Source organism: Cygnus olor, chromosome 14 (assembly GCF_009769625.2).
Source record: "Cygnus olor isolate bCygOlo1 chromosome 14, bCygOlo1.pri.v2, whole genome shotgun sequence".
Lineage (NCBI taxonomy): Eukaryota > Metazoa > Chordata > Aves > Anseriformes > Anatidae > Cygnus > Cygnus olor.
Window position 1 is genome coordinate 2,937,954 of NC_049182.1, and position 14,070 is coordinate 2,952,023.

The following is a 14,070-nucleotide window of genomic DNA, read 5'->3' on the forward strand; positions in this document are numbered from 1 at the left end:
CCCCCTGGGACTTTGATCCCACCCTGGCCACCCCTATGAGAGGATCCTAAGCAAATCAAGCACGCCACGTTCAAAGTATTCAAATGCAGCCTGAGCAAACACAGACAGCAGCACTGCTTGCTCTGCGAGCTTGCAAGCGAGACCCAGCTCTCCGGCGAGGCTGATTCCCGAGCAAGGTTGCCATTAGGGAAGAGAAAAATCTTTACAGATTAAAAAAAAGGGGGGAAAAAGGTCCCAAACGGGGCAGCGAGGGGTCTGCGGGGAGCAGTGGCCGTGGTGGCAGCTCCCAGCCCGGCTGGAGGCACAGCACAGCAGATGTGCTGCCCGCTGCTTCGCGGCGCGTCCCGCTTGCAGGTAGCAGGGCTGGCGTTTGGGAGCCTCCGGGCTACTCAGTGGAGCATTTAAAAGTGAGCATTAGAAGAATTCGTTTCCTCTTAGCTATATTAATAATGCAAGAGGCCCCGCGGTAAGCGAGGTTCCATAGGTGGTGCAGCGCTCCCGACGCGGGAGACGCAGCCTTTTCTAGTGGCTTTCTCGACTGGTTTGATCTCCCATGTAAAGAGCCCTGCCTAGCAGGCTCATTAGGGACCCGAAGCAAAGCACACGTAGATCTTCAGATGTCTGTCCATCCACTCTGGGGCTCTCTTGGTTGATCCAAGGCTCCGTCGTTTCCCTCTCAGCCACTTTCTTTGCCTTGGAGCCGTGCAGCCCACCCTTACCCCTTCTTCCAGCACCGCTCAGGAAGCCCAAACTCCACCAAAATGTCCTTAAATAACAACAACAACAATTGAAAAAGGAGTGCAAATGCAGAAAAAGCAGAGGAGAGGTTCTGGGAAGCCCCGAGTTGTGTTTCCCCTGCGACAGCACAGATATCCCTGCCTCCTTGCAAGCGCAGACTGGGAGCTCGGCATCTTTGCAGGATCAGTGCCAGCTGAGACCCGAGGGATGCCCGTAGAGAAGCCGGGGGCAGCACCAGAGGATGCTTCTCTGCGGGCATCCCTGGGTCTCAGCCAGCATCTGTGGAGGGCAGCAGCAATGGTAAGAGCCAGGTACCATTTTCCTCCACGCCCAAGCCCTTCCTCCAGCGAAGTCCCATCCCTCCTGCACCTTTCCTCTCGGAAAGCACTGGCCCCCTGCTCCACAAGAGTTGTCCCTTCCCGGCTGGCCGGCGGACGAGCTCGGGGCACGTTAGCTCTCCCTCCCAGCACCGGCGAGCAGCTGCTCCGGGTCTCGTGGTCGCTGCAAGAGAAGCTTTTCTCTCTGGAGCTCGAGCAAGGAGGAGGAATGTAGGTCACCTCCGCGGCACGTGACTCGGATATCAGGCAGGAAATACAGTTGCTCCCACACCGAAGAAAAAGCTTACCGCAGCTCGGAGCTTTCCACCTTCACTCAAACCACAAGAAGTCATATAAAAAGTCATAGGTCAAAGGCAGCCTGCAAGCTGTGCTCCCCACGCAGGCCAGATTTGCTCCAGCTCCACTGTGCCCTCATTAAGGAGGTCACTAGGAGATGCGGGGAGTTATTACGTATTTGGGGTCAGGGAGGCAATTTGGGGATAGAGTTGTGTTTTGCTGTTAGGGAGTGAAGAAAACACGTGAATGAGGGGCGGGTCCAGAGCTGCAAAGGCACTGAAGCAGGGAGATGAGTTAAAAAAAAAAAAAGTAGTAGAGAGATGAGTATTTTCAAACAGTCTCTAGGGATTTGCACAAACTTTCTTTCCCATTTGAAACCAGGGATGCTCCTCCAGGTTACAGGTCACGGAGCAATTTCTGTCCAGGTGTAAGGAGCAAGTAAGTGTGTGTTGGAAATGGGGAAGGTGCTGGAACAGGCCAAATGATTTACAGAAACGTAAAGAGGGGGAGTTAGAACATGCCAGGGGAGTGAGCTGTTGCTCGTACAACCTCGGTCGCAAGTGGTAAATCTTGATTAATTCTATTAATTTAGTTAAATCTATTAATTAAAGCGGTGGTGGGTGGGATTCCCAGGTGACACACGTAGGGTGGCTGTGGCGTGCCAGCAGGAGTCGGCAGAGCAGCTTGGCACAGAGCTGTCTGTTCCTGTCCCCGCGAGCCCCCCCGAGTCTCCTGGGCTGCCGGGGACAGAGCACCCGAGGGTTTCCGCAGCAGTCCAGGGGGTCAGCAGAAGCACGCTGCGGTTTTGAAACAAAAGTCCCATTTCTCACCCATCAGCGTGGGCTACCAAGAGGTGTTCCCCCCCCCCCCCCCCCCCCAGCATTTCGGTACAAACTGTGAGCTGACGCCGCCGCACGCTGCAGCGCTGCCGCTCGGGCAGGCGCTTCGACCGCCCCGCACTGCTGTCGGGGACACGGAGGGCGCCAGGGCACTGCCCCAAGTCGCTCAGCACCGCACAGCACCGAGCGCGGGCAGCTTTCAGTGTGCCAGCGTGGTTCACGCTGCCAGGCCACGCCAGGCTGCTGCCCACGGCCAGGCGGGGAGCAATTTGCTCGGGTCGGTGCAGAGGTGAAAATGGCTGGTAACCAACCGTGTCACACAGACCAAATGCATTGGGTGAAAGCCGCTACCACACCATTTCCCTAAATGTATTTAGATCAGAGTTGTGCCGTGCCGTGCAGGTGAAACCTCAGTGGGATTTACTCTTGGGCTTCTTTGAATTGAGTAGCAGAGCTGGGTGATCATTCACAACAGTGTCCTGCAAAGAAGAGCCATTCCCTAACTGCATGCACTAAAATTTTCTTTTGCAACCTGTTACGGGGGCTGCAGCATAAATGAGGGGCTCGGCTGCGTTTGCAGCGTGGCTGTGGGCTCACGTAGTGCTATCAGACCTTGCCCAAACAGTTCGAGGCTCCTCGTTAGGAAGACCTGCCAGCGACGCAGCAGGGCGACAGCGGAGCCGTGCCCTCCGTCTCTGGGCTTCTGCTGCTGCCCCTGCGAATGCGCGCATCTCCTGCACGCCGGTTTGGGCATGCCGGGGATGAGTCAAAACGCCTGCGGTGCTGGATCCAGGGATGCTGACAATTAGGGTTGTTGCTGAGAAAACGTACGTGCCCAGAACAAATTTGTGCCATGTAAACGACAGCCGTGGCCATTTGTGCGGACGGTTGACTCGGTGGTTGCGCTGAGAGGTCCCCCTGGGTCTCTTTTGTGGAGCACCAGGCCGGCACTGCATGCAGCCGCAGCATTCCCAAGGGCCCAATCCAGCCCCGCAGCCCTGAAAACACCGAGGGGCATCCCTGGTCTCCTGGGAGCGTGGACTAATGGGCTTCTCCTTGCATTTCCTAGGGGAAAAAGAAGAGACGGACACGGGAAAAGCAACAAGATTCCAATTCAGGTAAATCCTGCGGTGCCAAGCCACGTGGCTCCTTGGTGGCTGCCACCTTGCTTTTGCTCGGAGTGGATAATCCACAGCAGTTGTTGTGTTTTACCATGGTTCCTTTTATTTTCCTGATCTTAACTAACGAATTGCACAATTTTAAAGGCAGTAAATGAACATTGCTGTGAGTTTTTCATAGCTGTTAGAACATGGGTAGTTCAGGGCAACTGAAAAGATCAGATTTTGGCAAGTGGATAACTTCATATATATTATCACTAAAGTTAATTATTCATAACAAGCAGATGAATGCCCCCATCGACCCTACAGGTACTGTTGAGGAAAGCTCTCAAATGAGTCAATAATGCGTGCAGGACTAAATGCAGTGAGAGGCCTGAAGATTGGCACTGCCCAAAATTTGTTTCGCTTTTCATAATAAGGTAGAGTTCAAGTAAAGTCAGACTAAAAACTAGGACAGGCTTCCTCCCCGTACCACACTGTTTATCAGAAAAGGCCCTTTGACAGGTTTGAGCTGTTCGCACACACATTCCCGTCATCCAGGGCCATTCCCATGCTGGTTTCTGGAGCATTTCTACCATAGTGGGAATGAATCACGTCTGTTCCAGTAAGCATTCATTGTAAAACATCAGGAGACCATCCCTGCCCGCTGTGGCATCACGTATCCTTCAAGTTACGACCCGCAAGTCGAGCCCTGGCTCTGCCGATGTGGTTGCCGGGGATTACGGGGCCATACAACCAGAATCCTGCAGCCCGCATTAACACACCGAGTTCAGGTTATCTCATTACTTGCTGCAGGATGAGCTCTTCGGATTATCCATAAAAAGCAGTTCCATAAAAGTGTCCCAGTAATAACTTCGGTTTGGTTAACACTGTTAAGGCATTCAGTGCCTAGACTGCAAAGGAGAATTCAAGCATTTAGGTTTACGTGGAGTGTATATATATTTACATATACAAGTGGCTTGTGTGTATGATATAAAAACACTAATTTTGCCCATTATGGACTGAAAGCCTGGTACACAACAGGAAGCACTGGTGGTGGCTGATAGAGGCAGTGTGAATCCTGCACAGAAACCCTTCGGATCCTATTACAGCACTGGAGAAAAAGCACGATGTGCCTGAAGGGAAGGCCACGGAGCGTAGCTTTTCCACCCAGCCTGGAAGGGGAAGGCAGGGGACAGAGCAGGATGGCCGGGGCTGATCTCCGCGGTGCTACCTCTGCTTTCCACCTGCTTCTGCAACGTTTCCTCTCTTCTCTTCCGCCTGCAGCCCGCGCTCGCTGGCAGCCCGTTTAGTCACTGCTGGGAAGGCAGGGAGCAGGTAAGGATTCAGGCACAGCAGGCAGCGTCGCTGTCCTTTGGCAGCGCTCCCAAACCTAAGAAATTGGATGCGTCACGAAAAGCTGTGAATTTCCTGGTAATTGCTCGCATTTCCTGGAGCCGAGCTGTGAGTGCCCGGTTGTGGTGCTGGATTTAGCTGAGCTAGGGAAGCACGACCAGAGAGCAAAATCCAGGAGAATTCAGATGGGAGGCTGTTTCCCAAAGCTCCTCCTTCCCCAGCTGCCATCGCTGACTTTGCCTAACGCTCGCTTTTTTACAGGAGAGGTGGTGCCGGCACCGTTGCAGAACCAAAAAACGGGATTGTAGTCTGTTAGTGGTGTGTTAAGTGGCTGAAATGATGTTGCCTCTTTTCTTCCTCCTGCTCCTCCTCCTCTTTGTGCCTCTGCCTTGCCCATTCTCCGCCACGCATGCTTCTGTGTTCAGATCCTGCCTCTCCTAAGAAATGCAGAGCTCGCTTTGGCCTCAACCAACAAACGGACTGGTGCGGCCCGTGCAGGTGTGTATCGGCAACTGGCGGCTCCTCGGCACCTCGCGGGGTTTTTCCTGGGCGAGCGGGTTCGGCTGCGCACGGTGCTGCGGCGGCGCGCCGGGTTTGCTCGGGCTCTCTCGGTAGCTGCTGTCCCAGCTTCACGCTGTGTCTGTCCGCCGCCGTGGGCAGTGCTCCTGTGGTGCTCTGCGTGGTCGTTGGCTGATGAACCTCCCTGGTCTTAAAAGCTTATTTCCAGGTGACCCTGGTGTGGGGCTTTCCTCCCCTGTTTAAGATTTCCTATCACATAAACACCCCTCCGGGGCCAGCAGCGAGTAGTGAAGGTTTTTCCTGCTTATCCTGGGACTAACCATGTACTCCAAGGTGTACCCTCGTTGGCCCTGAAGTTTTGCAGCACCCACCGTGGGGTGGGAGAGCCTCAAGCAATGAGTCAGTTCGCAAGCGCTTCACGCCTCGTGGCTTCTAGGGCATGATCGTGGAAAGGCAACGGTGAAGCGCAGTGCCTGAACCGCAGCAGTACCTGGCTCAGGGTGTCCGCAAGTGCATCCTGGTAGGAAAAGCTCAGGGGGGGCTCCTGGACCCAGACAGAGGTCTGTGGCTCACAGGTGCATTTCCAGGTTTCCATACCTGTGGGCTGAAGACAAGCAAAAGCTGAAAGTACAGCGAGAAGTATTGCTTCACGTGCTTACTGCGGCGTAAAGTGAGGGAAATTATTTAGTCCATCCAACTCTGAATCCTGGAGGCGTAGCCCTGCGGAGTCCCAGTAGTGCTTGGTCACTGGCTGACCCAGGCTGCCCAAGGTCCCAGACCATCAGCTGGTGGGGTCGGGCAGACCCCTGCGCCACGGGTGTGAGCAAGGAGGCTGGGTACGCACCTTGCCACCTCTTCCTGCACCCGGGCAGCAGCAAGCGCCGCGTCTTCCCCTGGGAATTCCTTACTTCTTCAGAGTAGCTTCAGAACATCCCGTGCTTGCATTTATGGTGGTTGGTATCATCAAGCACCATTTAACTGATAAGAAAACTGGACAGAACTCCCTTAATATCTCCTTGATATGTCACCCTGGATGTCCAGAGGGATGGCTGTGACACCCAGGACGTGGCAGAGAGCCCCAAGCCAAGGGACGGCAGGTCGGGGGCAGCTCCTGCAGCTCCGCTCCGACTTCGTTTGAACTCTCTTAACTCAGCTTCAGCGCTAACCCTCTGCATTGCTTCCGATTAACACAGGCTGCTGAAGTGTTCGTAGACCTTAGCATGCTTTTTTTTAAAAAACTTTTGCTTCTCAAACACTATTTAGTCACGTCTCCTCTGCAATTCTTTGTACTAACGTGCCGCTGCCAGCTCAAAGGCTTCTGTCCTGCGTGCTGTGGTCACCGATGCCTGCGGAGAGCAATGCCCGCCAGAGGATTCACACTCCACAGGAGGAGAGTTTAACTGGTTAAAATGGGGTGGTCCTGCTCTGGAGGTTTCACCCTCACCCCCCCTTACACCAGGGCAAAATGCTCCAGGGTGCTGTAGTTCCTAAAGGACAGGGATAAATCCTTTTAGCTGTATGGTAGCCATGCCAGCCCTAGCCCACTAAATGCTTCATTATCGACAATCTGTAGTATCAGATCTGCTTTTTCTCCATTATTTTACATCTAATCGAATCAGTGGATGGAGTGGATAGATTTGTATCATCTTACAAGTAGGTCGTTGAAACTCTCCATCCTGCAGCTACTCCTGAAATGTCTGTGGGAAATACAGCTTGTCCTGAGGTTTGTCTGCTCTGGGAAATTACAGCCCGTGCAAAATAACCTCAGTGTTAAATATTCCATTCAGCAGGGCTGTCGTGTTTCATATCACATTAATTGGGTCACCACAGCTAACTATGACACTGACAGCAGTAATACCACTTCTCTTGTTCACATCCAGTGCAAAGTCATGTTTAATACTGGGCTAGTTAATGCATATTCCAACACTGTCTAGTTTTTCATTAGTAAGATCAAAGAAACGTGTGTGCCCGCATTAGCAAGTTCTCCATTTGATCTGTTTTCCTCAGATGAGACAGTCGAGGCAGGGAGCTGAGCAGGAGAAAGACATTCTTTTTAGCTATTTTAGCTATAAAGTCATTAACAGCATCTCCAGCAGAGGAATTGTTCCCTAACTACTGTTAAGGTGACATCTCAAGAGCTCTATTGTTTAAAACTGTACTGAACTGCTACAGAGGATTCAGAGCAGGTGACATGAGGGATCTGTCAGGAAAAGAGAAGGAAAACCAACTCCATACAGAGTATGTAAAGACAGCATGAGACAGTGCGAGGTGCTACCTGAATAGCCAGGAACGGGTCAGCTCCGTGTGTGAGATGGCAACTGGAGCTCAGGTAAACACAGGCTACATATTCCTGCGTTTGGTACCAAACAGCAGAATTGTCCTGGGATGCAGTGAAATCATGCCCACGTCTGGTTACAGCGAGGACAGTGTGTGGCTTGTATTTTTGAGCCCCCAGACCAACAGGGGACAGCACATCCAACATAGGAGCAGGAGTTTCTTACCAGGAATGTGGGGCTAGCAGGAGTGATTGTCACCAGCTGGCTACTTCTCTATGAAACCCTTTTTGTGAGCAGATCTGCCCCCGGCTGCTCTTTGCAGCAGAAGTCTGGGGGCAGGTTCATTCACACACCTCTGCCTAATCTCTTGCTCCCTGTGTGTGCGCGCATTGCACTTTGTGCTTGTGTCTCAGCTTCCGAGGAGACAGATCACAGTGAACACTTCCTGCCCAGGAAAGCCATGGGCTGAAGTGTGAAGGGTGGCACTGTCCTGGCTGCTTTTCCTTAGCCTAGTTAGCAGCTTAAAAGGTGATCGATGCTCAAGAGACAAATGAGTCTTGTGAACGGCTCAGAGCTGCTCTAGCATCCCAGGCAGGACCTCAGCCAGCCTCAGACCGTGCCCTCTGCCAGCCGGTCGCTGGCCTTTTTCTTCCTTCCTCACGAGCCTGTCGAGTGCTTTCAGCTCAGCCGTGTCACTGAGTCATCGTCAGAGGCAGGAATGAATGTGAAGTATTTGGAGATTCAGAGATGTTATGAATAGGCTGAGATCAGAGGCTTTTGCTGCAGAAAGAAAAAGAGCTAAGTAGATGATACATTGCGTGTAAGTCTAGGAAAGCGGTAGGAAATGTGCTACAGGCAAAAACACTCTTAAGACCTTAAAAGTTTGGGTTGACTTGCGTTGCCGTAGGAGGAAAGCCAAAAAACGATGGGGAGCGCAGTGTCCTGGCAGCGCGTGACCTGGCGCTCCTCCGTGGCTACATCCCACAGGGCAAACAAGAAGGGCACGGTTGTGCCGCATCTCAGCGGGGATACCTGGCATGGCCAGAGCCGCCTGTGCCCACAGCACGGCTGAGCCGGGCCTTGGCCCCACCGGGCCGGGACTTGGCCCTCACCGGGCCTCGCCCTCACCTCGCCCCGCCGCGCCCGGCCCCGCCGCCATTTTATCGCCCCCTGGCGGGCGCGGCGCGGAGCCGCCGCCCTGCGCATGAGGGAGCCGGGAGCGGCCCTGGCCACCCGGCCACGGCCACCCACGGCCACGGCCGCGAGCCCACGGCCACAAGCCCACGGCCACTCGGTCAGTGCCACCCAGGGCCCCCCGCAGGGCCGGCTGCGAGCCCCCCGCCCGCACCGCGTCCCACCCGCCCTTTGGTGCGTGACCGCACGCTCGCCCTCTATTTACGGCTAACTCTCTTCCACTGTTCTTAGGAGGAAAAAGAAGTGCATTCGGTACTTACAAGGAGAAGGACGCTGTGCCAGCCCAGTTTCTTCCGATGGAAGTGCTATAGACTCCCCTCCCTCTCCCCTGGATGCACTCCAACGCGTACCCTCTGCTTTCCCTTCAGACCAGCCCGCAGCCCCCGCTGCCTCCGCGCACCGAGAGCCTCCCGACCCCTTCCCCGTCTTGGCCCACGCCGGCCCGGCCGCCAGCTCCTCCAGACCGAGCGCCCACCGCTCGCCCCACACGCCCGCGGAGCCCCCGGCGCACAGCGTGGCCCCCACGGGGACGTAGCCCCGCGCCCACCCGCCCGCCTTGGCTGAGACACCGGGCACTTTGCTCACTGAACAGCACCGGAGGCCCGTCCAAATTCCCCACGTTCACTGTCAAACTTGCAAAGTTAGGCGACGGAATGATTTAAGGATGCTGGAAAACTCTTTTTTTTGTTGTTTGTTTTCTTTTTTTTTTTTTGGGGGGGGGGAGGGGTGGTGGTTAAAGATAGAAAAGTGACTTTAAAAAAAAAAGGTTTAAAAAAAAAAAGTATTTGCCAAAATTTCTAAGTGCTGATGAGTAAACAAGCCTTTTGTCCCTGCCCTGTGCTGCTTTTTTGTTTGTTTGGGGTTTTTCTTTTTTTTTTTTTTTTACTACAGTATCTCCAAGTATGGCGGAAAGCAAAGAGGAACCCCCAGCTTGCTGCAGTAGGTGGTAGGTGCTATAAATCTAACACTGGCTTCCATTTCCTGCCTTCTGAGCTGCTTTAAACTGTAGTCAGTCACAGATCTCCCGTAGCTGTCGTACCACGGGGCTGGAAAAGCTGGAATAGGAGCATTTTGTAAAAGCCCTCATGTCTGAAGACTAAATGTAGCGATGCTAGCTCCCTGATCTGACTGACAGAGAAATGAAATATTTAAACAAATGAGGTGTATTTTTTAAGCTTCGTGTCTGAGGACAGGAAGGTACTGTTTACAGGTAACAGGTCTCTGTGCAGACGTCGATCCCACTAGCAGAGGAAAGCGGGGCGCTGACCAGGCGCAGCAGGAGCTCGGCCGCTTGAAGTCTGACTGCCGACTGCTGCCCACGTCGGTGCAGGGCCTCCCTTGCTGTCGTGACTCGGTCACTGCAGATCTGGACAGCCAGAATTCTCATCCGGCGGCCTGGGTGCAGCCTCAGAAAGCCTAACTCTGCAACCAGCTGTGCACCGGCACACGGGAGGAGCACAGCACGTGTGCACGGAGCCTGTGTAAAGCCGTAACGCCCGACAGCCGTACTCGAGCGCTACGCCCCGTCCCAGAGCCTTTTCCTTGGCAAGCAGGGGTGGAGGACAGACCGCGGTGTGTGCTCTGCCCCCTCTTGGCTCTCCCCTTCCCTGGGGCAGGCCGGGAGCAGAGCAGCACACCGTCCTGCTCTCTGCTTACAATCCGTACTTACCCTCTGCAAGATCAAAACCATTTCTTGATGATTTGGTGTAGAACTTTAAAAAAAAAAAAAACTTATTCTAGCTTTTTCTGAGAGATCTTCCCTCTACCTCCATAACGATGCCAAATGTTAATGTATTCTCTCCAGCTTGAAAACATTTACCAGTTTCTGGTATTTTATTTATATGTTGAGCTTGACAAACAAAAACACTGTGGACAGATTCTGATCTCCAAAAACTGATGTAAATCCCAAATTAATCGAAGTTACTGATTTACTTCATGTTTGCATACTTGTCACAGAGACCAGAATCTGCCTGGAATAAACATATTCTAGACTGCTGAAGAGAAAAGTAACAACAGACAGAGGGAGAGGGGGATCTATTTTTTTCTACTTTACAGAATAGGTTTTAGAGTACTGAATGCAAATTATGTAGTAATATTATTGTAGAACTGCAAGAAATTTAAGATGACCTTTATAATGTAAAAATATTTTTATATTTTTTTCTTAACACAAAAAGAAAAACCCTAATTTTTTTACATTGGACTAAACAACTTTTTAAGCAAGTTAATGCATCAAAGATCGAAAACTTTAAAAAAAAAAAAAAGATTAGTCTGTAGAGCATCTTTGGGTTTATTCCCTTTATTTAGGTACTTTCGCTTATAGTAGTGTAGACTTTTTAATTCCAGTTTTAGTTTAGATCTAAACCTATTGCTTAATTCCTCTCCTGTGTAAATGTAACTTCAGAAGCACTGAATGAAAGCTACGTGCACAAACCTGAAAGTCATTTTAACCCTTAGAGAAGTGACATTACCTGAAGCGCCTGCCAACTGAACTTGGCCATGTACTTACGGCACTCAGAGGGTTAACATAGCACTAGATCAACACACAATCTGCTCAGTTTTAAATTATTTTAGCAAGCTTAGACAACAGCATGGTCCAGTGCTCAACAGAGGAACTCAGCAGACTATTCCCAGACCTGACATAGATTCTTCTTATATATATAAAAAAAAATCTTAAAAAAAAAAAAAAGCTGTGTCTCAGCTGACCATTTTTCATTGAGACTCTTTGATGTAAGGTGCTGTAGAAGTGTCAACTACTGTAAAAGCCACAGCTGACAAATCAGCCACACTGAGCCCACCAGTGGCCTAGCGTAACTCAAAACTGGGCGTAAAGCTGGCATACCGTAATACCTGATCGCTATTTTGTGGTCGGATAAAACGTAATTTAGCAGCAAAGCAAAGACGGGTATAAAGAAAAAAGCAGATGTGTTTAAATAACACCAGAGGAAATTTAGGGGAAAGTCCTGAACAGTATTAAACTGCGCGTCTTGACCAAGGACCGAGTAGCACTGGCATGCCCAGAAGAGCCGTCAGTCATTTCAGAACTCGTTAGGACTTTCACCCGCTTATTTCAAGGCTACTCAGGGCCCCTCCATGGCGTTCGGGCTGCCTGCCTTGGTTCAGGGCACGCTGACCAGGGAAAGGCCCATCTGTATTGCAGCCCCCTCTCATCACGGTTATTCCATCCGATTCCTGCAAAGTCTCCTTGGTGCAAGCTGCTGCTCCCCTCCTGCAGGAGCCTCTCCCTGTGCGCGCACAGCGCAGGCGCAGCGCGTTTCCTCAGCCACGCAGACGGAGCGCTTACACTTACACTTCTTACACCCCTTTTCTGACCGATGCCCCAAAAGGGGGCTCGCTGACGTCGCGTCGTGCTGGCCCTGCGCTCTGCTCTGTGCGTACAGCTTTATCGCCAGACCTTACCCTGTGGCTTCAGCTACTGCAGTATAAACACGATTTCCACCTGGTACACCGTAACATCTTCAGTTTATACTGGTCTGAGAAAATTTAATCCCCCCCCTCCCCAAGACATGCAAGAAATAGACCTGTAAACTGCCCATTTCTGAGACAAAACAGCAAGCATGAACAACTTGTGTTACGTGCCCTACGGTTAACGATCAATGCCAAAACAGAGCTACTTTTATTAATACCAAAAAAGTGTCTTTAGAACTGCTATATGAAGTGTTATTATTTTGTGTTAATGCTCTTTTGTAATAGAAGGAAAACTTTGCCCTTAAGTTTTTATCGCAACAAGATTTTTTTTTTAGTTCTTTTACAGCAATTTCAACTTTTCTTGAAATACGCATTTGAATTCCTGAAACCAGTTTGAATGTAGAAGTCATGGAAATACCACTTCATTAAGCCAAGTAAAACCACTGTATGTATGTAGCAGGGATAAATGTTTTGCAGCTGTACTTTCATTTGTCCAATGATTCTCCATCATTTGTTGTAATTTTTTTACTTCATTGAGTTTGTATTTTTTGGCTTTTATGTTCAAAATATGTTTATAGCTTTATAAATAAAGTAATTGCCAGACTGGCTATTCAAAATAGGCCACTGGAAGTTATAAACCTACGGAGGCGTCAAATAATTATTTCTTGGAACTGAAGAAGATTCTTGCTTTTTTTTTCAGCATTTGCATGTTTAAATACTTTTTAGAATAATTGCCAATAGTCTTCAACAGAAGTAAGACTGAAATTGTAAATCAAGACTACGGAAATATACATTTTACATAAAACGATCACTACAGCTGACTTCCTCCCCACAAGCCATTTAATCACTTTTGCCAAGAGCAGCTCTCTGATTAGGCCATGACTTGGAAAAAAGATTAATAAATTCAGGCAGCACCATACAAGTTAAACAGCAAAATAAAGCTTGGCAATGGGAAAGTTGGTCAGTGTCTCCCTTTCAAAAATTCCAAAATACGCAGCCGGCGTCTCTTACAACAGCAGGCATCAGGTCCAGCTGGAGAGGGAAAACCCATGTAGCAGCTGCACCGTACCCCAAACTATCTCGCAGCACCTTCGTACAGAGGCTGGTTCTCTATAGCCCAGCACCAATTGCTCGAATGGATGAGACAACTGAGAGGTTGGACATTCAGAGATTAAAAAAGGCGTTTTCTCACTGACATACACATCTGGCAGCTACAGAATTTGAATGAAGTCTGAGACAGTACTGCAGGGCAATTCCAGAGAAAATAAGTTGTATGGAATCCTAACAACCTGGCCTACTAGGAATATTAAAATTTGTCACAGCTATATAAACCTCTGAGCACAACAGCCCTTTGTTGTGCATGCTACTCTACTGCCACAGTTGCATGAGTTGTGTGCGCACTACTCATATCAGCAGCCCTCCGGCACGATTCCGGAGCTTCAGCAAAGGCCACAGCGGCCAAATGCTTTCATGGTGAAGCTAAGGGGTTATTTCTTAGGCAAGCTGTCTTAATAATTAGCAAGTCTTGCCACAGGTCTGTTTTGTGCAAACAAAGTACAAGCAGGGTTAACAACGAAGACAAACTATGCCTCTGTCTCTTCCTCATCCTTCAGCACAGTGAGGCACCGCGTACGGCAGCGGCTGCCAACAGACATGGATCCTAGCCCGATGACCGGCACCTAAAGGAATCACACGTAGGTTTCTACCTCTGAGCACAATTACAGTACTAGGCTTCTGTATTAGAAGCACAGCACTCCAGGGATAAAACTCGGGTGATCCTGGGACACTAGCTTCATGCACAGAGCTGGATTTGTTTCCTGAAAGAACCCAGGTTAAGCTGAATATTCAACTACAAGAATTGTTATCAGAAGCTTTTCTCTAGTAGTACTTTGAGTTGTATTGTTTGCAATACAGGACGCTGGGAAAGCTGCTTCATCCATCCAGATCTGCAGCACTGGAGTATTTTATGCCCACTGACAATACCAGCGCCAGCAGAGACGCAGGCCCAGCA

The 14,070-nt window shown here is 50.6% G+C and overlaps 1 protein-coding gene across 4 annotated transcripts in view; it reads left to right on the forward strand.

Moving 5' to 3' along the window:
- TCF7 (transcription factor 7) overlaps positions 1 to 12,701 on the forward strand; it is a 68,970-nt gene extending 56,269 nt beyond the window's left edge. For 2 of the 4 annotated variants that reach the window (XM_040573995.1, XM_040573996.1), the window contains 3 exons: positions 3,261 to 3,309; positions 5,070 to 5,142; positions 8,865 to 12,701. In XM_040573995.1, the coding sequence (XP_040429929.1) occupies positions 3,261 to 3,309; positions 5,070 to 5,142; positions 8,865 to 9,168 (426 nt within the window). In that variant the 3' untranslated portion in view covers positions 9,169 to 12,701. The remainder of the gene's footprint in view (positions 1 to 3,260; positions 3,310 to 5,069; positions 5,143 to 8,864) is intronic. The other 2 variants (XM_040573998.1, XM_040573997.1) reach the window with 2 other exon arrangements.
- The last annotated feature ends 1,369 nt before the right edge of the window (positions 12,702 to 14,070 follow it).